The following is a 23,622-nucleotide window of genomic DNA, read 5'->3' on the forward strand; positions in this document are numbered from 1 at the left end:
TTCTCTAAGGTAAGGCTTAGCTGACACTAAGTCCATCAGCTGTCTTAATTTATTTATTTCTCCTATCATCCTATCATAAATTCCCTGAGTTTACTGTCCAAATATGAACGATCTTTCTGAATTATATAACACTTTGTTATATGAATCTTTTTCCTCATACTGCTGAGTCAGAAATGCAAGCTGGAGTGAATAAAAAGAAATAAACAATAATTTGTTTGGGGCAACTTGTCTCTGCAGCATGAGAGAAACCAGGTCACCTCTCCTTTTAGAATGTAGTCTTCCTAAGTACTACTTTTACTTCTACAATATTGATCACACTGAAGAATAATAGTGACAGCAAAAGGCTTATAAATTAACAACACTTTGACTTGTGTTATTAACACAACTACAGTGTGGTTGGGGTCAGCAGCCGTACGCTGAAGCCTCAACGGGATATCTCACTTTCCACAGCGGGAGGAGAGAGGGGTCAGAGGTCAGATTTTCACTACAGCATGATGTCCTGTTAGCACACCGGTGCCAGAGGGTTTGTTAGCTCATACTAAATGCTATCTTGTTCTCTCATGTACCGCCTTTGGTATAACACACTTGTTAAATCATCACATTAGTAATGTCTATATGTGTCCATTATTTATGGTGTATAATATATATTCTATTTGTGTATATGAGTATGTTGATTTAGAGAATGTTGCTGTTTACAAAATAAATACATTTGTTTTAGGGAGATTAAATTATTAATCAAATAATTGATCGACAGAAAATGTATATGCCTTTTAAAGATGTGACCTAACCCTGGACTTCCGACATGGTACATTGTGTTTCTGTTGATTTTGAGTAATATAAGACAGATGTAATTTTGTTTTTTCGCAAATTGTGATTTTTGTGCACCAAACATATATTTGAATAATTTGGAAAATGATTTGCATATGAATTGATAATGTTAACAACCGTTATTTTTTAATAAGAGATCCGTTCAGGTTGGATCTTTATTCTCATTCTCCCCTATAAAACAAACACACTGAAGGATTGATAGCCAAGCCTTATTTACAGCTGACAAACACGGCTCATAAGGAATTCAAACTATCTAATTAAGCTACTCTATAGACTTACAGACACTTAACATGAAGTGTTTACATTATTACTACACCCAACTGTTCCCATAAAATCTCTCTCTCTACTTTAACTTTAATTAGCGAGCTGAGAAAGGTGTGTAGTGGAAAGGACTTGAGAACGAGCCGCAGTTCCACACACCAAAACACCAGAATCAGACGGGTAACTAAACATTGGACTTATCTTCACCGGTTGATCGGTATGTGGTCAAACAAACTCCTTGTAGCAACGCCGATTCTTGTCAAATGTGAACGATAAGAGATTCTTAAGTGATATGAAACTGACGGAGAGGACGGACAACCGGACGGACAGACAGAGACACTGTGAAGCTGCGAGCGCTGGCACACAGGACTGGATTTGGTGTCAAGAGATCAGGGACCGACACTGCTAGCTTTGTGTCGGGCTTGAATGGGCACCTTAGGGAGAGACTGTGGTTCTAAATGGGCACCATTGGGAAAAGCCCAAGTGGTGGGAATGGAGGCTGGTAATTAAGGCAGTCATTGTAAGTCTGTAGGATCTGCTAGACAGAGAGGTCAGGAAGGCAGGCCTGTATTGTTCACCCAGCAGGGCCTTCACTGCATTACAGCGGTGCGTCAGACTCAAGTATGTTTTGGTAGAGCATTGGATCTTACAGAGAAAAAAAAAATAATTACAACAACAAACTATGCAGGCGGTCCTATAGAGTCTGCTTGTATATATGTCAACATACAGACTATAGGGGCCTCTCCTGTGGTTGATTTTGTAACTTTCTCTCCCTCTCTTTATGCTAACTTATCTTGAAGTGTTTCTCTGGCAGGCTACCCCGGAGCTCCAGCCATTGCAGGGATCAGGAATGTGTTAACTATAGATTAAAACACAGTTGTGGTCGATATGTGAAGTCACAGGGGTGTGTGTACCTAGCAGAAGTGAGCCCGAGTCAACAGTAGATTGTGGCGGTAGTGAGGCAATTTTTTGGAGCTCTTTGAGTGCCATTTCAGGAAGTATAAACAATATTGTGTTTTCTTGACTATTTATACTATTAGATCATCTTCTAAAAATAGTTCCCACACAACAACTTTTGCAATTCAGTATCGGGTGAAAGCCCTTTTTCTTTACTCATCCATTTACCCAAAACGTACCCGATGCCGACTAATGCAAACTTTGATTACAATTGTATTCGTGATACTGTACACCAAAAACAAAAGTCATCTGCAAAAAAATGAATTTCTATTGTGGTTTTGTTGTAAGTGAAAGTAATTTTTAGGAAACCAGGGTGATTGGATTTCCTTTTTTATTGCATTTTCTCTAACTACAGTTTTATTGTAGGTCTCATGCTGCGCTTCTTTAACTTTCAAGTGGAATTAGATTTTGGTGACCGCCCCTTTACATAATGTAAAAAGCACTAACCTGCATTGCACTTAGATACGTTTTCTCTCTGTCTGTATTCACTACCCTGTAGTGTGTCGGGAAGTCTCTGGCAGGGACGAGGGTAGGGGGGAGGTGCACCATGGGAATGTTTTTACAGAGTGACCCCTGATCTTCCTTCCAGTCGCAGCAGAGACTCTGAAGGCCCTGCGCCTGTATCTGCTCCAACACTCACTCAGTCAGGTCACCAAAGAGAGGAACAGAGACTGCGCTGTAAACAGATAAGACTTATCAGGGATGCTGGAGACATCTTTTACCAGACAGCTTTCCTCTTTCATAGTGTCACAGCAGACAGACAGCCATCCTCGCTGTGCGGCCAAAACCTGTCAACGCAATTTATTTTTGAGGATTTATACAGAGAAAGAGCATTTATAGCGAGATCACTGAGAAACCATATAGGGCCATAGGTCGGATATAGCATTGACACCAAGTACACTGAGATTAGCAACACACGTGTGCAGTATATCTGGCAGAGGGACTTACAGAGATATACACACTCCCAACCACATCCACACAACTACAGGCATTACTTGCAAACATGGAGAGCAGTATGAACTTCCTGTTGTGTGCACCTCTGTATGCCCCAGACCGGCACCCAACCTGCTCTTGTCATTCAATGTCCTGGTAACCCAACGCTGCCGTGCAGCTGCACAGCTCGTCGGGCTTAGAGGGTCCAAGGCTAGGAGAGGGCAGGGAGGAAATTCACACCCACGCCCCCACTTAGCATTAGCCCTTAGCACCCTGTAAATGTTGTAAGTGAAGGCGTTTGGCAAACTTTTCCTATATCCGTTAAACAGGCAGCTTCCAAGGTGGTGTTAAACGGACCTGGGGTTCTGGGTTCAACCAGGGCAGATTCCAAGGCCCAGTTGGCCTGTACGTATGTTTTCTATGAATGGAGCATAGAGAGGGGGAAAGAATTCTGTCAGAAACGTCAATTTTAAAGCAAAAGATTGTTTTCGTTGGTATGAAGTAAAACACCCACATAATTGACTCTCAGGGGTATCCATCAGTCATCCAAGAACATGACACTGAGATCCGTGGCCGATTAGGAAAGCTGGGTTCTGGAAATCTAGGAATCTGGGAATAAGGTTTTGGAAAAGAGTGTGCTGGCATGGTGATATGCCTCTGCAGCTGTCTTGGACACGAATGACGTGGGTCTGTTACTGAGGAGAAAAACGTTATCGTACACACACAAGCACACATATATGTGCACACATGGCAGGTCTATATTGCCTGCATGACTTGGTTAGAAATCCACTTCCAGATTATTAGGGAATAAGATGAGAATTTATATAAATAAGAAATCGTACTAATAAACGTTGAGTCTGAACTTAACTGAATTGTAGGTATGCATGGTCTGTAGAGAGAGAGCGTATTAATTGTCAGAACATTGAGTCATCATCAGCTGCTTGCGACAACACATAATACAAGACCTCCACCCTCAGTTTATCAAAACAACCAGAAATGGCAGGTCACCACATTTAATTTGTAAGCAATAACCTCATTAAAGATGACTTAGCAGAGATTTGTTTTAATCTAAATCAACAGATCGCCATATTGTGTCAACATTGCCAAAAAAAATCACAATATAATAATTAGATCCTGCATTGTTTGATCGAAGAAGACAATGTTTTATGATTTTTCCATCAAACAAAGCCACGTAAAGAAAATCTATTGTCAAAGTAAAAAACACATGGATGTAAGAGGGAAGATAAGAAAAGCTGATTTTAATAAAATAATTAAACATGTCATTCTGAGTCAGAGTTTCTTCGATTACTGTAGTCCAAGAATCCTGTCTGTATTTTTTTGCTCCTCCTTTTTTGAATGGGACACATATTCAAATAATTGAAACCATAACATGTTTATGATCCAGAATACTTCTTGTTCTTGTAAAAATGTTTCAACAATTTCTCAGTGGGTAGTTGATAACATTTAAAAGCACTGAATATATTTTCTGTATATTTTCTGGCACAGCCTCTCCACTTATCTACATGACTGACAGCTGTGGGATGTTTTATCTTTGATACAGCTGTCTTGACTTACCTTTTCCCAGTGTGATATCTCAGCATGCCAAAGAACAGACTAAACATAAGTGATATGCCCAGTACTGTTACGGGACCTCAATAGGATAGAATTATGTTCAACCCAGACACTTGTTCCGTTTTAAGATCATTTCAGAAACATGTTGTGTGTGTGCTGTGGCACGGCCTCTCTCAGTAAACACAGATTACAGTATGGTGCACTAACTCAGCCAAGCAGAGGCCGGAATTTCCTAGAATTAACTATTTTAGCGTCTCCATGGAGCTGGAAATGGACTTGTGGTTATTCTTTAAAACTGTTGGAGTATTTGTCCTCTTGACATCCTCCTCTATGTATCACAGTTAGATAATAAAGCCATTTATAAATGCTTGTGATGTCGATTGTGAAACCGATAAACACACGAGGGAAAAACCTTTACCTCAAGCATTGCTGCTTAACTTAAAATATTTAGCTTCAGGTCATTTTAAATGCATTGCTCTTCACTTGAAATAGACTTCACTGGTGAGATGTTTCAGGTCCATGTGGGTTTTTTTTAAATCCCTTTTGGAAGCCTGTCAAGATTGAAGTTTTTACGTAGCTGTGGATCGATTATACTAAGTTATGGTTACCACAAAACACTTTACTTTTCTCTGTCCACTAATACATTCTGCTGGTTTCCTCACAAGTAACACCTGAGAGAGGAGAAATGCACCCAAAATACAGCATTGAGCCTCACTGGCATATTTAGACTTGGATGTGCTATTGTGAGAAAACTGCTTTTTATAGTGTAATGAAATGTCAAGCGCGTATGAAAAGCTAAAATAAAGAGCTTCTAGAATATGAAACCTTTTTCAAGAATAGCAGCTTGACCCATGGTGCAGTGAATGTTCAAATGAGTGCTAGTTGACTAGTGATGGAAAGTCATATCTAATGAGCTCACATACCATTTGCTGTCTAATATTAGAAATACATCATGTATGACTGAGTCTATTTTAATAATGCATGAAACATTTTAACATTTATACATATTGACAGTTTGCATGTCAATGTTTTTTTAAGTGTTAGATTTATATGTACATATTTAGCACCCAGCCATAGGACAGTGTTACAAATAGCTTCTTGAAAGTAGCACTGTTATGCCAGCTCTATGCGAGTCACCACACTTGCAATGAATGAAGTGACTGAGTAACCAGTAAATTCAAACAACTTTATCTAATTCATTTATTGAAGTAAGGTCCTTTTTATTGCAGTAATTTAGCTCAGTAATATAGAAATCATTGGACGTGGATGACGGATAATTCTAGGCACATTATATTTTAGTGTAAAAAAAAAAGCAGTGAGATTATTTTTGTTCTAATATAAAAACAGTACTATGGTTTTAATTATTATTATTTTGTGTTGTATGACTATTTGTTGGTTTTGTGAAATCTGATTGTAGGTAAGATGTTTTTCTTTAAACTGTGTTTAGTAAAAGTTTGCATTAAGTTGTGTGTACATAAATGCAACAACGTGTGTCATGGATTGTGTAATGCTGAGGTTTATGTTTAGAAACAACTGTACAACATGAGAATGGAGGCAATACGAGGCAGTTACTTACAAGCCAGAGTGATCTGCACCATTATGGTTAAGTCACTGAAGTATTTCCTTACAGATGTAGGCCCATAACCACACATGCACATCTACTTAAATAAACTTAGGATATTGATAACCAGATTTACTCAGGAAAAGGAAACATATATAATACATTAGCAAAGTTAAATCCACAATAGTGAAAACCTCCATGATCATAAAGGCTGATAACGGCTGGAACAGGTTGCAGACACAAATCTGTGGTGTGTGTTTACAAGCATTATAGTTTGCTTTAAGTGTAGGGTTCGGTGTTTAAAAGCTCCAAGAACCACCTTTTTGGAGGTTTCAGCTCGACTAAAAATACAAAACCACACGATTAATAGATTAAAAACGTTCCAAACTTTGGAAATATTTCCTTGTCGTGTCTCAGAGAAAGATCAGGCCTGATTAATGCTTTGATCTTGTTTTATGTTTCACAGAGGATAACCAGTTCTTTGGTTTTAACCACAGCCAGGTTCCTGCCTGTTTCCCTTGTAACAATCATCAGGCAGCCCGCTAATGCTAGCCCACTAACTGAAACCACATTAAAGCAATTAGAAGTCTTATCAGAAATGCTACGGTTAATGAGCAAACCAAACAAAAACTCCAAAAAGCCTCAAAGCTAACATTGTGGACTAAACCCCATCCGCTTTATCTGTAAATCTATCTGTTTCTGAACTGCGGCTAAAACAAATACAGATCCTGAGATGAAGACAAAAGAGCAGACGGAGACATGTGCACGGACACGCTCTGCAATACAAATGCAGTACACCCAGATCCGGGGCTGGTTTGCTGTTCTTGTGTTGCTCTCTGAGCGATGTCCTGGGGGATGCGGAGAGGCAGAGCGGGGCCTGAGCTCCTCCGCTGCTCTTTTGTTTACACTGATGGTTTCCAGATGCTAGCTAGTGATCGGAGCGCTACGGAACGCTGGGGAGCAGCCCAGCAGTTTGGGGCTAGTGCCAACAAGCCAGGATTAAGACAGCCCTATCTGGGATACTTGAAAAAACATGGCCTTGCTTTATAATAACTCTCTGCAATTGTTTCCAAAGGCTGAGAGAGTGATTATAGTTGTGAACTTAAATACAAAAGTCTCACAAACATTGTCCTCATTTATTAGGCTGAAACATGCAATGCACACGGACAGCAGCCCTGTTTAAGGGAATGTCTCTTATAGACTGAGGTGCATTGTGCACAAGTGAGGGCAAATCTATCACTTAACCGGCACACCTGTTCCTCTCGTCACTTTCAGCCTCAGCCCCTTTTCTTTACAGGCATTAGAAAGAGACAGCTGCACCAGCAAAGGAGCCGTCCAGAAAGGGAGGGAGAGGTGAGAAAGATGGCAGCAAAAAAGAGAGTCACAAAGAAAACAGTGGCTGTATTTAGAGCTTGTAGTGCATGGTGGGATTGATAAATAGTCCCCATAATGCACCTGGCTGAGCTTTTGGCATGGGGTTGGGGTTGTTTAGTCCAGCAGCGGAAACAGCGGATAAAATAATGCTTGTTCTGTTTGCAGCGAGACACAGCTGAGGTGGGGACAGTCTCATTCTTGTGAGAGAAGTAGCGGCCATCTGCACGCCCTCACTTGGCCCTCAGTTCTGACTGACAGGCTGATGACTGCATCCTCAGATCTTTAGTTGCTGTGATGTCAGATAATGCGGGTAGAGACGGTAAATGATCTGATGTCGTACCGGGAAACCTTTCAGATAGAAAAAACAGGGTCACAAAGAGTGTTTTCTATTTGTCTGTGGATAGCAATACCACATCAGATAATGTAATGTGTGAAATGATGTGAGTTTACTGCTTATTTCTAATGTTTCACGTCTGATTTATTTGATGTGGTGATTCAACCCAAACTGAACTCTGCATTAAGAATCATAAGAGTGTTATTCGCCCCCAATGACCCAACATTCGGTGCTCCTTGTGGTGTGTTCTGACAAACACCCTTAGGGCTATTCCTTTTTACAGTGTGTTTCTCTTTGTTGAATGGGAGGCTTATGCTGTGACTCATTGACCTGTCTGGCTTTAAGTGATCATGCAAGTCTGCAGTGCTGTGATGGGAACATCAAATCATGCAGAAGAATCTAGCGTCGTCATAAATAACATCAAGTCTATGCACTGGAGGGAAGAGCCTTCTCAGCATTGGCTTAGACATGAGGCTTTCGTTTGTTTGAGGTTTATCTTGATATCAATTAACTGATAAAGGATGCAATTGTTTCCTTTGTTGCACTTAACAATTTTGGTTTCTACTTCTATAATCCAACCAACCCTTAATTTCTCTTTTCAAATGTTTAGGTTCATATAAAAAAATCCAAGTATCTGCATTATTCATATAAAGCTGAGCTGCATTTTTTAACAAGACCCTGCTCTCCAAATCCAGACCACAAAAGCGGTCGCAAACAATTGCTACCAACTCTTTACCAAAGCCTCAAAGTAGTTTGACCCACCAAATCCCTTGTTTTCTCATAGAGGCAGACAAACCGCTGAATGGCCCAAATTGTAGTGATAGCGCCGTCTCCTTGTATTTGTTGTCTATAGACTGACTGTGGACAGTGTCCGGAGCCCAAATCAACTGTATGTACATGCCTGCTCTAATATGTCGAGCAAGTATGAAATCCTATATCAACAACCTTGAAAGAAGTGGTCTTGTAGAACAATTCCTCTTAGGTTTGGCTTGAAGGGATGTCTAATATTAAACCAAGTCTAATCCATCCTGTTGCTGGAGACAGAGGATTAAGGGTTCAGGTTTGTGTCTGGTGTCTGTCCACTGCTCATTACTCTTAGCTCGGAATGTGAGACCAACACAAATGCAAGATCACCTTTAGGCCTCAGACAGTGGTCTGGACTACATACTTTTCCAGTGGTCAGCAATAAACATCTTTTTATGATTTACACTGGAGCAGAATCTCAAGATGATTTTGTGGCAAATTGATATTTGAAAAGTCAGATGCCTCGGCTGCATACTTTGTAATCAATCTCACGATATTACCTAAATTACCCTCAAATGTAAAGACATCACAGCGGGTGACGTCTAGACCGAGATCTCCACTTAAGACACCTCTTCCAATTCAGTAATCCAAACGCAATAGTGTGCATACTTCACATTCCTAATATCTTTCTGTTTGCACAACGTAAGTGTCTTTAAATCTCATCACAAGATATTCGTCTGCACATTCCTCCACATCATAATGAGTCCAATCCACCGAGTTGTGGCCAGGGCTACAGTGGTTAGTTGACACTTTTTTGTATCCCCCACCTCTCTCCCTCTCTCCCTCTCTGAAATGTATGGCTTAATTGAAAGCAGAGCAGCAATTTCACGACGGCTCTGTGTTTTTTTGTGTTCTGCCCCTATGGAGGCCATCTGCTTTGGATTTAGATTTCCTCCTCCTTGTCTCTATTTCTCTCAGTTTCTCCTTCCCCGTTCGCCACCCTCTTGAGAGGGGCTGATTGGAAGGGTCTCTCCACAGTTGGCTCGAGATACTGTGGGGCTTGTGGTATTTGTCCAATTTTTTTCCTTTTCTCCTTTTGTTTGAGTGTATGTTGCAGTCTGACGCAGGTTTGAAAACCCCTTTCACAACACAATCCTGGAAAATAGGAGGCTGTTTCCCATCCAACGCACCCGTACATATTTTCAAACTCTTAATGAGCTTTCTTGTTTTTCGGTTCATCTTGTTCTCTGGTGTCTCACATTTGTCTCCCTTTTTGTTTTATTGTCTCTTGTTAATCTATTTATTGCATTTTGTGAGCTCATTATTCTTGCGATATAAGCCAAAGAATGATCCGTGTCCTTGCAGCAGGGCTAAACTGAGTGGGAGTAGTGCAGGAAACAGTGCGGCGAGACTTTCCAGTTGTGTCTCAAGAGTGTAAGAAATCTTGTGGATGTAGAATTTGTAGAGTGTGTGCATGTGTGTGTGGATTTGAGTTTGGGTGTTAGAGGGGAAAAGGGGAGAAAGAAGCATTGTGTGTGGCTATGGTTTGCGTAGAGATTGCATCAGTGAATGTCTGTATCACATGTGTGTATATGCTTAATTTAACAGTTCACTGACCCGTAGTTTTTGTTCCTGTGTGCGTGATATGATGAGTCCCTGCTGAGATCTGGACCAAAGGAGGCTGTGGTCAACTAGTTGCGGTTATGGAGTAGCACTGTCTTCTCTGTGGACACTTGTCCTCGACACACACAGTGACACTTACACAACATGCTGGGCTCTAGCCTAAGGGACATAAACAAACATTGACTCAATGCAAGCCGGCACTGTCAAAGTGATATGTCAAACATTGCTCACCATCTCCTGGCACGGACGCCATTGACCTATTCGCTGTTTCAAAGCTTTGCTTCCACTTAACAAACACCAAAAATGCTCTAAATGGCTCCGTTATGTCCATTAAGCTCTTACCCTGGCACCAGCTTGAATGGCTTTATTTGTTTAGCGCAAAGGAAAACAAAACACATCCTCCCATGCAGGCTCATCTCCAGAGTGTTTGGTGTTGTGATGACGCAGTTCCATTAGCTTAGTCATTGTACTGTGTGAATTGTGAATGGTTTGTAGATGTTGCATTAAAAGCTAGCAAAGCGTGGTTGTTTCCCTGGAAACTAAAACATTTGCTCAGTCAATCTAGTGCTTACTGCCAAGGGTTTTGATTTGTTATCTCCTGCACCAGTGTAAACAGAAAGACAGATTATGTTTGTATGTATGTGATTAAAAAAACCTAATCTTCCGTCATAAGCTGCTGCCCTAAAGGCACGATGTGTTTCTCACCATGCCTCAGCTGGCAGTGGCGGCACAACAGTCCAGATGTTATTGTGACATTCCCACGTGTTTCGGTGTCCATGGGAATGTTGAAAGCCAATGTCTGTAAAGTTAATGACTTCAGAACAGAAACTTGCTCGTCATCTCAGACCTCCATGAGAGGCAATGTGTTGCAATAGTTTGAAAACAAATGACCACAATGGCAGTATAATACTTAGAACACAAAATGACCAAACAATAGTTATTTACAGTTGGCCAAACCAAATTTGACGATTGACCTATCGATAAACAATTTCCATAATTAATGTATTTTTATTTGAAAAACTCTATTAATAAACTCTTTTGGACACAGACTAATTGTCAACATTGGATTTACTTCTCTATGTGGGCTCCATGGATTATCCATTTGCTGGGTGTACTTCGGCAGCATCTTCAGATTGATGCAAACGGGGTAGTATCTAATCTGAAAGCAGTCCGATGCAGACAGAGCATGCTGCCCAGCCAAAGGCCGAGGCCAGACTGTGAAAAAGCAGCATGGAGCCTGAGAGGAATGGTCATGAGGAGGATGAGTGCTGTTTCTGTCCTGCTGAGTCCTGGCTGCAGTATCAGGGAAAGATTTTTTCACTTTCGAACAAACAGCTGTAACAAGAATTTTCACTATCTCCACATTTCCAAATGAATGATAAGGATAAAGGTTAGACCTCCTCTGTAGTGCAGAATGTATTCTAATCATTAGTCTGATGTATTGTATTGGATATTATAGTGGTCAGTGTTACTGCTGCAGAAACCTAGAAAGCGCTGTATTTTGATTTGGGGTTTCAAGAGTAACAGTGGCAGGATTTATAGTTGGGCTAGATCTTTTGGTAGGAGAGCATTACAAACAAAATGTTTCCAAGGTATTCTCTTTGAGATTGCTGGTTGATTGCATTGAGTCAACCATGTCAGTGTGTATAGACTGTGTGCTGCAGGCCAGCAGAAGTCAGATTTTCCAGCCAGTGTGCTGTCACAGTGGGAGATGCGAAGCTGACAGTGGGGTTGAGGTCATGCTGTTGAGGGGCCAGATTGAAGCACAGCCGCTCATACTTAGCGTTGGCTTGCTGGTGCTGATGCAAACTGCTGACGCCTATAAGGACAGTGCCAGATGCTGCTTTAAAGTTCCTATTACTCACACATGGGCTGGGACAAAATAAGGGAAGACCAGGGATACAGATTGTACCCCTCCTCTCACTCTCACCGCCCCCTACCCCCTACATCCACCCCAAAATCTGCAAGCAATGTTAAAGTGATTATGGAAACAATCTGCAGGCCTACGGGAGAACCTGGAGTGGACAGGTCGGTTTTCTTTCAAAGCAGAGAATTCCCTTACCTTCTGGAAAGCTGCCAGCAGTTTCATGCTGTGTATTAAGATCACTTTTTTCTGTCATATCGGATTTCCATTTGTGCATGAAAGAATTTTAAGATAAAATAACACAATTCCACACTACTCCATTTCAAATGTTTATCTCCCAAATGATACGATTTTGATAAGCAAAAATAACCACTCCAAGATGGATAATGGCTGTCAGATGCTTTTTCTTATGATGGAGCTTTAAATTGATAATGACAAGCCCTGACAAACATGATAATCATTGAACATGTTGTTTTATTTTGGTAGGATGGAGGACAGTTTGTGATTTATCCTTATGACGACATCAGCAGTACGTTTGTTTGTGGCATGCTTTAAAGGGGAAAAACTAGTCTTTTCCCCCGAATGCTATATAGTGGCCTAAATAAAGTTGCCAACATGAAGTCATCGGAGCGACTCCTCCCAACAATATTACCCTCAGGCCTGTGCTTTTTTTATGGCTGGCTGACTGTTGGTAATCATCTACCTCATGATAATCAGAAGAGTAATTTAACACAGCTGTATTGAAGTAAATGTCAATTACACAACCACATATTGTGCCAAAATTGTGTGTAGGAGTGTGCTCTACGATGAAGTTGATTATATTAGCATGACAAAGATGGACACACCCTGCTGTCAAAGCTCAACATCCATTATTGTCCAAGAGGTTCTCTTAAAAATGTCATTCTGGCAAGAAGAAAAATCACTTTCTTCATCCTAAAGTTGGATTCATCTGGTCAAGATGTTAAAAGTTATGATTTCCACACATGTGCATACATTTTATCCGCCTTGCTTTAATCTTTACAGGCCAGACCCAAAGGGGAAGGACTGACACCCTACCAGGGGAAGAAGAGATGCTTTGGAGAATACAAGTGCCCTAAGTGTAAGAGGAAGTGGATGAGTGGCAACTCCTGGGCCAACATGGGACAAGAATGTATCAAATGCCACATCAACGTCTATCCACACAAACAGGTACCTCATCCTACATAAAACTTTCACTCTGACTATTTGCGGTATTGTCTTTAAAGTAAAAAACATTACTCATACATTTTGTTCAAGTGGGAGATTGAATTTCTTTCAACCAAAGTTAACAGAGTCCAGACTCTGGTTCGCGTGGCTTCCTCTTGTCTTGAGGATATTCCAGATGGCCTTATTAAAATAAAATAAAAACCATACCACTAACAGTTGCTTTTGCCTCTTTGGTAATAAACCAGCACTGAATAAACTATTGGTTTTTCAAACTGATAAAAATCTGAGATTATTTACTGAATGACATCCAATCTTAAAACAAATATTTCTTTATTAATGTCTCTCAGACACAAACTAACTTGGAGGTATTTGAGCCTTACAGTGGCAGAAATCAACCAAGATGTTGGGGAGTGTTTTTAAGAACAGCAACCTCTCTGAGGGAATTAAAGTGCTGGTAAGCTGTCTGTTCGGCTTAACCTCACATTTTTCTCACAGCCTGTTGACTAAAGAGATGAATCGCCTGAGAAAGAACCCACTCTGTTCTTCGCTTGAGCTCGAGATATATTTACCCTCAACAATTCATCTTTTAATATTTATGCTTTTCTACATTCTTTCAATTCCACTTCCTGAAATAAAGTTAGGATTATCATTTAAGTCCCTGCTTATCCTTGGGATACCAGGGCTGAGCATGCTCTACTAATAAGACTGCATTCAAAAAAATGTCTCCCCCTCATAGAGTTCACTGGTGAGAAAAACTCACTCTTTTCTGCCTCTGTGTCTTGTGGCAAAGCTACACACAGGCAAGCAAATTCCCTGCATTTGCAATGTCACCCACTTAACATATTTCCACCTCTGTCAGCGTTTGAAATGGACCACTAACCTCTGTGTCCTCGAGTATCAAAGAGTTCAGCCTCTCATGGCTCCCTCCCTCCCGGTGGATTCCCATAAATAACCTGAATATGTATTTTCCAATTCTGTCTGCACACATTTAAATATTTGTCCCTCTTAGGTGGGAAATATATTTCTCAGACGCCCAGTGAATTTGGTTTCAACCAAGGGCCTTATTTCCATTGGGTATGATGGGTATAGTCACTGATTTACTACATCTGGTCACACCAGCTATTAAGCTGGGCAATGTAAATGGATTCCGTCGAGTTTAATACTACTGCGCACATAGTCTGCTGAGTTTAACTTTGCCATTGATTTAGCACGTTGTGACTGCTGACAGTATGAGAGAAGGGGGCGTTCAAAATTGAGAAAACGTCATTTATAAACTGTGTTACTTCATCAATCTTTTTATAACTGTCTTCTATCAGAGTTTAAACTTCAACAAAAAAGAAAAATCATAATTTTCAATCAATTGCACAATAAGCAATTACACACGTGCTAACTGACAGTCAAAGTTACTTAAATGACAACAAGTAAACTTGCTAGCCAAGTGGATTTGTATCCTCTTGTATTACTCTTTCTTGCATACAATGTTGTAAATTCTTGAAACTAAATGCCATGGGGGATATATATCACAGAACAGTGAAAATAGAAATGAGTTCAGTGAGCTATTTTGACTGTGCGCTTGGATGTTCCTGGATTGCTAGCATATTAGCTGTTAGCTTGTTATTGACCGCTGCAGGGTTAAGCTCCGATTTCACTTTCTCCAAATGGAAAGAGCTCAGACTCTAGCTTTAGCTACAGAGCTGATTTGATTGAGCTTGAGTTTCTTGCTCAAGGACATCTCAAGAGGGAAGATGCCTGCAGCAAAGGGGCTTGAACTCAGTTCCTTTGCTCTTTGAGGGAACCCCATAAAACATTCATCTGATTTTTCAACTTTTCTCAAGGACCAATAGTAAAGTCTCAACATTTCCAGGCAGACTCATTTGCGGATAACTGAAATATCCCCCTGTAGTGACCCATGGTAACCTGGTTTCCTTTAGTTAGACCACTGAATAAATAACAAGAACAGAACAAAAGAGGATAAATACATTTTTCCAGACAGATTGTTAAAATAATCTCCCATCATGCTGCTCATACAAATTCCTTTCGTCCTTGATAATGATTCCAGGAAAGCCATTGCTGTTGGCTTATATTTCCATAAAGGTCATGATCAAATACATACTGGATCTTTTTCTGTAATATAAGGTTGGGAAAGTACTGCAAGTTTCCAGAGCTGATGGTGTGTTGCCATATTTCTGCAACTAATTGTGTTTAGTACACGTCTGGTCTGGGAAGAATTTGGGTGTAATATTGGAGGCCAAACTTTAGGCGTATAGCTGACTTGAATCTTGCATAACTCAGAGTTTTACGAGTGTGCTGCTTGTTTTTCTTTCTTCTGTGTTTTTATGACTCATTATTGTTTCTCTGTTTGTATTCTCAGCGCCCTTTAGAGAAGCCGGATGGCCTGGATGTTTCTGACCAGAGTAAGGAGCACCCGCAACACCTGTGTGAAAAATGTAAAGTCCTGGGCTACTACTGCCGCCGTGTGCAATAATCATCTTTATTCAGAGTCAGAGCAACAAGTCCTATTGCTCATCCTCCATCAAGGCTGTTAACTTCCTCCCTTCACATCCAGGTTTCCTTCATCCCTGCCCTGCACACAACATGGCGTCCCTTCCTCCTCACATCTTCCCATCCTCTCAGAAGTCTCAAATATAGGTTTTTATTTTTCTGTCCCTCTTCTCAACCACCGGTGGATCACAGATTTGTAATCCTTTTTTTTTTTTCCAATGACAGTATTGAAGACCACATCGAGGAATGAAAGGAACACGGTAACCTAGGATCAATCTCTCCAAGTGCTCCTCATCAAAAGCTTTTATTTTCTTGTGCCACATGCATCAGAAACAACACAACCCCATTGATCCAACTCAATGATTAACAACAGCACATGGCATATTGATGAATTAGCATGTATTACATTGGTGTCACTGACAGTATTGGTCTCAATAGATTACCTCACCTTGGGGTTTGTTGGATTTGTGTTTACAGAGATCTGCCTTCCAAGTGAACTGTGTGTTAATGTGACGAACATTTATCACTCACAATGGTATAAAGTGTATGAGGCCTTTGACTTGCCGTGTTAAGGTCAACAGCACATCTTATTAACTGTGAAATAACTGAGGGACAATGTGCCATACATCCCTAGCTTACATTTGGCCTATTTATTTCTTTATTGTCTAGTGTGCAATTAGAATTTTAACTGGGATATAACTAAATGTTTTTTGTATGTTTGTATATCACTTTATTGTGTAACTGCTTCCACGCGTCTTTAGAAACTACTGTAGGTTCAGTTGCTCTTCGTCTAGATTTAGTGCATTGCTAACGGATAAGGTTTCATTCACCCTCCCCAGAATATTTTTGTTAAGGCACAAATTCTCAGCTATCTATAGTTTTAGATAGGTATAGATGTTAGATAGTTCAATTTAAATCACTAGAAGGAGCTGTAAGAAAAGAACACTAGTTGTATTAACAATAAAGCATTATTTTGACGGTTAACTAAAGCCAAATTAGAAAAAAACAACTGAGATGTTAGTTTGAAAACGTTTAAGATAGACTTTAGAGTTCACAGCCAATGCCTGCAAACCTTAGTGGAGTCAATAAAGCAAAATGGAAGATGTTGCACCTACAAACTATGTCCAACAGCTGATTGCAGTATAAAGACTGTGAAAAAGGAAGTGAAGTTTTGGAGAACTGCGATGATTTTCAGATCGGTTGAGAGAAAGAATAGGAAGTAAAATAGGAGGGCTGATTTGTGATGTGGAGATGTTGAAGATTCAAGGATATATTGAAAGTGATGATGAATTAGGTGTACAATTTTTGTATGAATATAAGTGCCTACTATTTTAAACCAGTGTCTTTAAAAGAAATTTTTTTAATAGGAAATTATGAACTTTTCTATATCGTACTATATTCCGAGCCTTATAAAAACTGGTTGACTATATTTTATAATGTAACATATTGTATGTGCCTTAAAAAAGATTGAAATCATGCTGAAGTATCAGGACTATAGGATGCCATTTGAAATTAGGAAAGACAAATTGGGATAGGCTCAGAGATGGAACAGTACACGTGCATGTGGTAACTGGGATGCATATTAAGTTTAAGGCAGGTAAAAGGAGTTAAAAAGGACAAGGAAATTGTACAGTTTCTCTATTAGTTTGAACTTGCATGGTGGGTGTTCACTTCAACAAAGTTTGCTGAGTTGCAGGCATGGGCTGAAACAGCATTTCCAGCTGGCAAAAACAAAACCTACTGTGGTCTGTTGTCATGGAATATCCACAAAGATGTTATTTCTTAGGCAATACTCACAACAGAATGGAGTCGTGCATGAAACTGTGGACCTCCCTCTTTGTTGTTTTAATCTATTGTGGTAATGTTTATCCAAGGAACTGTCGGTTTTGTCAAAAATATATACATGGTCCCTTGCCTTAGTGGGAGAGTTTGCAGAGGCTGATAACGGTAGCCTACAGTTTAGGGAATTTCGCTAAATTCCATCGTTGAAGTTAAAGGGGCATTCCAGTGATTTTATAGTTTAGGTAAGTTGGGTTGCACGACACTTAAGAATGGTTGAAATCAATGCAGCAGAGGAATAGATATGCATATCTTTAACACCTAGTGTGACTCAGGCTACAAAACGCTGAATCCTAGCTTTCCCATTATGCAGCTCGACAGCTTCTTTCAATTTCTGCGATGTAAATGCCCACATCTTTTAAAAATCCCAGTTTGTAACAGGCCATTTGTTTCAAATGTGCCTCTAAATCCAAGCTGAGAAAACAGTGATGCAATAGCTCTCAGACTCAACAAAGTTCCTCCAGAGCTACAGAAGACGTTTCACAACGAATTTCACCGTCCAATTAGTCCTGCCTGACGAGCAAACTGAATTTAATGAGTAAAATTGCTGGAGTGCCCCCTTATAAGAAGGAATTTGTGCATCTATACGACTCCAAAGCTTAGACCTAATATGAATGAACGATTCTGCTTTTAGTTGGGAACAATCCATTATTCTTACCGTTAACATCGTCTTTCGTTTGCTCCGTGTGATGACACTAGCCTAACAGGTCGTTACTGAACATTATTGTCCACATCATACCATGTGGCTGTAGTGAGAGGGATAGATACCAATGATGCCTTATGAACTAACCTCATAAACAAATAACAATATATGTGATTCAACAAGTTCTATTCCGCCCAGAGAAACGTTATAAAGGCAATTTTAAATGGCAAATCACGAGCCGATGGAAGCAGTTCATACAATACATATGAAAAAAATCTCTGCTTTCAGACATTATTTCTTGAATTTCGTATACTTGACTTTTATAGTATCTTTCCAGTTCAAATTTGTTATTTTCTATGAATGAGATGTGTATTTTGGAACACTTAATAGATGTTGAAAATTGTAACGCAATCTGCAAAGACTGAAGAGTTGTTTCCCTAAATAAGATAGATTGTTTTATGTATATATTTGATGGCCATCATTATCGAGAATAGTAGCTCTTTTAAAAATGTTATGCAATATTGAAGCTTTTTTTTGTGTGAAGAATGGCCTATTGCTAAGAAATAAACTAAGCTGGGAGTTTTTTCTTTATGTTTTACAATAATCTGAGGGGTTATCCTGCAGAAATATTTATGGAAAGATTTTTTACAACACTTTTTGTATAGAATATGCAACAAAGTTACACTAAAGAAGGAAAATATTGATGTCTACATAGAGTATTATTAAACTAAAGCTGGTACATAATTAATACCCTTTCTCAATTATAAGCCATTGTATTTTTGTTTTGTTTTATGATGTTATCAGTGGTGAATAACCCACAGTTATTTGGTTGTTATGTGTAACTAATTATGAGCTGCCATTTACATCCATACAGTCGCATATATTCATTTTGTAAACAATATTATGAAGATATATATTGTGATAACATGCAGAATTTTTCTTTTCTTAATTAGTGATGGATACTCACCACTGTATAAGCACGTTAAACTGTGAGATGTAGTTCAAGCTTAAAGCAGCAATGACAAGAAACTATTATAAAATGTTATGGTGTTATTAGTAGTCTTAGGGATTGTATACTTTTGTTAAAAGGCATGTGTGACAAAGAACTATTTTAGAGTTTGCATGTGCATGTGTTTGGTTTTGAATGAAATATCATTTTGTGCAATGTATACTTATTTAAATACTTTACAGTAGTTTGCTACAGTACATATTGTTTTTAACATTATCAGCAACTTCTGATTGTTATAAGTCTTGAAGTATTTACCGCTAGTGTAGCCTCTACGAATAATACATATTTACTGAATGTAATGTGTCAACACTTATGTGGTCAATTAGGAAAGTTATGTTTGTATTCTTTACTGTCTGTATCACTTGAGATGTATGTGTTGCATTGTTGCAATATTTGAATTGGACAGAACACAGGCATGAGGTAGGGAAGAAAATGATTTTTTGGGAAACAAAGACATGGTCATGGTTTCAAGAGTAGACCACAGGTCTGTTTTTCATGTCCATGAAATGGCATTCCAAAATGTGCCTTATTTGTTAGTTGGGAAAACATTTTAGTGCTGTTGAGCGTTTGTTGAATAAAAGTCATATTGAATTAGGAGTTGGATCATGTGGTTTCATTTCTTATGGGTCCTATGCTGAATTGTTATTACCAGTAACTGGAATGTGTTCATTGGATATCTCAACCCAAAGCAATTGTTATAAGCTTCTGTCTGTGTAATGTTAATTTAAAAGTATATGTTTTAATCATCAGACTACAGCGTCTTTGAGTGCAAGTTTGTAGACTTACACAACACTGAGTGTATGGATTATGATAGAAGTTCTTAATGGATTATTCATGGCGGTTGTGTAACGCAGAAAAGGGGGGAGCCTTATAAAACGTGTTTTTCACTTTCTGTGAAAGTACTGAAAGATAACAGACACATCGAGCTGACATGTCTTGATTTCAACACTTTGGGTTCAATTGTGGACAGGAAAACCCTAACACAAAAAAGGACACCCGCTAACATGGGTGCCGTGTGATAAGTGGAGACTTTTACAGCAGAAGACCCAGCTTGTAGCAGTTGTAAAGATGTCATTGTGTTGCATGTGTTCTAAGCGTTGGCCACAGCACCGTCTCTGGAGCCAAGTTTCCATGAACAATATTGGACATGCATTCCAAATAACTAAAACTAAACCAGAGGGTGGGGACCCAAATTATATCAAGTTTGTTACAACATCTCTTGCTCAAACAGAGTGAGAGCTAAGAGGTCTCTATAGCAACAATGTAATCTGAGAATTCAAACAAACGGTGGAAGGTCAGTGCGCATATGGTTTCATTTAGGGGCAAGAGCTGCTTTTTCACGTCGCTTCATTATTTACTTTCATAAAGTATTAGCTCGATAAGCAGCACCACCCAGTCTCTGGCTTTCAGACATGTCCTGGCCTCCTGTGCTCTTTCTCTATTCCAGACGATGCGTTTCAAATAAAGCAGCAGGGAAGGAAGAGCAGCCCACATACAAGACATTTTCAGGTTCCTCAATAGTTCCAGCAGATTAAATCATCTGCTTCCTCCGTGTCCAATGAGGCTACAGCCTGCAGCTCTATCATCTGTCAACTGCATTCATGTGATATTTCAACTCAACTGTAAGTGGATGTCACATGATGTCACATCCTGCTATGATGGACAGGAAGTCGGTCGCGCTGGAGAGCCGGTGTCTAAAAAAAGCAGCTGGATCATTTCCAGGAAGCCCTAAAACCAGAAGGCTCGACGGCACGAGAGCAAATGTCCTTTACTAATACTAGAGCTAATAAAATGTGAAAACAGTCATTTTATTTGGCAGTAAATGGAGAGTTATTGCATAATAAGAACATTTGACATGGTGGACGACTGAGCGCTTGTACACAAAGTAAATGGGTCAAGTCCCAATATAAAAGCAATATATTTGAACATCATTATCAACAGAGAAATATCAGATTTTAAGATTTGCATCCGTGCCAAAAAAAAACACACCGCCAAAAAAAAAGTTGACGGCTAACTATACTGTAAGATCTATGTCTGACTCTGCATATAGGAAAAATATATCCATACCTGCTGACGGTGGTGGTCTGTGTTTGTCAAATGAAAAGGGGAAAAAGGAAAATCGAGGACTGGGATATACAAACCGTTGTTAGGATACAAACATGAAACAAAGCAGCGAAAATTCCCGACATTGGGCTCTCAGTGGCTGTTTCAGGGCCTTTAAAGCAGAGCAACATCACCTGTGACAGTTTCTCCCCGACGAAAGATAAAGTAAATACCAAATTGTTGCATGGCGAGTCATCAAACAGAAGTCCACTTGTGATTTTGAGTGTTATTTAATCTCCCCACAGTCAGTGATGACAATTTTCTTAAGCACCCCACCGTCGTGTAAACCAAAGGATTCCATCTTGATGACCACGTCCATACCGTCCCTCACCTGCCCGAAGACCACGTGTTTACCATCGAGCCTGTCAAAAGAAGAGACCAAAAGAAACTTCAGCCACCGGTAAGGGTTTGGATGTGGGGACGGTACGAGTGGCAAAGCTGACATGACTGTTTCAAAAGTCCACCTAAATATTTACCATTCAGTTTTAGCCGTACAGATGAAGAACTGGGAGCCGTTTGTGTTTGGCCCTGAATTTGCCATCGAAAGAGTTCCTGCAGAGATCAAAAAGACAACAAGTAAATCAATTAAACGTGATGCAGTCAACAAGATCTTGACCTCATTTTAACACTGAGTCAATAACATTTAGGAGTAAACAGAAGCACAACACGAACAGCTAGGCCTGTTTCTCTTCTCTGAAATGCAAACTGTGACAATGCAACTTAAGCCCTCAATCCTCAGCATGTGGAATATATTTATTTAAAAACACGAGTTATTTAATTAGGTGCATGTTGACTCACTAAAAACTAGGTCAATTGCCTCTGGATTGCAACATCTCCAGAATATAGCCAGTGGTTTTTACTGTGGCATAAAGTTAGGCACTGCCATCTAGTGGAGCAGAAGCTATTTTCAATTATAAAGATCTGGGAAATGATAGTGTTAAGAAGCCAGAGAAGGGACATGTTTGTCATTATATGCATGGGTATATAAGATAACAGTTAACAGTATGGATCATTTTGTTTATATTATATTGACTTATCTAATAGTTTTCAAAAAATGTCAATGTTCAAAATCCCCAATTTGAGATATTTAAGAAAGACAAAGCTTGGCTTTTTTTTTTTGCTTGATACATTTTGTGTTAATAATGTCTTGTGCTAAAACAATTTATTAACTTTTTGTTCACCTGCTTTTCAAGGAATTGAAATGTGTCTTCATTATACAAGAGCCTACCAAACAGATTTCCCATCCAGAAAATGAACAAATTAGCAGTGTTTTTGTCTTGGAGTTACTGATAAAATTCACTGAGAAGTTTGAATTAATATCTATATGGACGGTTGAAGGAATATTTGTGTTGTTCTTCTAAATAAAGATAGAGTTGTACCTGGGCTTGTGTGTTTTAATTTGAAGTTTTCATCATTGAAAGTCTTCCCATATATAGATTTCCCTCCTGTGCCATTGTAGTCGGTGAAATCTCCCCCCTGTAACAGAAAACACAGATTCAGACAACATGGCAAACAACACTTATTGTGCATCTTCACTTTTAATCTTACCTGACACATGAACCCAGGTATGATCCTGTGAAACACAGATCCCTTGAATCCAAAGCCAGGTTCCCCAGTGCACAGTGCTCTGAAGTTTGCTGTGGAATCATCAGTTGTTTTATTCAATACATTAATTTTAAAGGAGTTTCAAGGGGGAAAATAAACACATGCAACTCTTAATATTAAGCAAATGAAATTTAAATAAACATACCTGCAGTCTTTGGCACTACAGCTGCATTCAACTGCAAGATAAAAGATAAAACATATCCCATTCAAAATCAGGGACTAATATTTACACTGAGCTTATCTGTGTGTGTTTAAGTGCTGTTGGACATGCTAGTACGCAGTTATACGAGAGGCTAATGCTAGCTAGCTACCTCAATTGTTATTCTTCCCAGAGGCTCACTGTCGGCCTCGATGTCCAGAAACACGGAGGGGTTTTTGGCGGGGCGGGAGGAGAAACAGCTTCACGGCGGCGACACCCGGCGTGCTGTATCTCATGCGGTTCTTTATTTGTAACATCGTTGCTCAGCTGACAGGGTGAGGAGGACCTGCAGGCCATGGGTGCTGCTGGTGTTTACATGTGACGTCACGTGGATTGACTGTAAAGAGCCGCGCGGAGGTGACAAACAGCGACACCTCGTGGGACGGTTGGGAAGTAAAACGACTTCATTTAGGTTGAAAATAAATGCATACATTCAGTCAATGTCAGAAACGAATACAAGGTCCATGTGTTGTTTAGGAGTCTGAC

General features: G+C 39.7%; 1 protein-coding gene and 1 pseudogene across 6 annotated transcripts in view; one reads left to right on the forward strand and one right to left on the reverse strand.

The window, feature by feature from the left end:
- LOC117560764 (zinc finger CCHC domain-containing protein 24-like) overlaps nucleotides 1-19,826 on the forward strand; it is a 30,802-nt gene extending 10,976 nt beyond the window's left edge. The window contains exons 3-6 of one of the 6 annotated variants that reach the window (XM_034237766.1): nucleotides 13,075-13,239; nucleotides 15,608-15,683; nucleotides 15,803-15,885; nucleotides 15,964-19,826. In XM_034237766.1, coding sequence (XP_034093657.1) covers nucleotides 13,075-13,239; nucleotides 15,608-15,683; nucleotides 15,803-15,885 — 324 coding nt within the window. In that variant the 3' untranslated portion in view covers nucleotides 15,964-19,826. Of the gene's footprint in view, nucleotides 1-13,074; nucleotides 13,240-15,607 lie in introns of all 6 variants that reach the window. The other 5 variants (XM_034237768.1, XM_034237765.1, XM_034237767.1 and 2 more) reach the window with 5 other exon arrangements.
- A 1,192-nt stretch (nucleotides 19,827-21,018) lies between these two features.
- LOC117560766 lies at nucleotides 21,019-23,408 on the reverse strand (annotated as a pseudogene).
- Between the last annotated feature and the right edge of the window lie 214 nt (nucleotides 23,409-23,622).

The sequence above is a fragment of the Gymnodraco acuticeps genome, unplaced genomic scaffold (genome assembly GCF_902827175.1).
Source record: "Gymnodraco acuticeps unplaced genomic scaffold, fGymAcu1.1, whole genome shotgun sequence".
Taxonomy (NCBI): Eukaryota; Metazoa; Chordata; class Actinopteri; order Perciformes; family Bathydraconidae; genus Gymnodraco; species Gymnodraco acuticeps.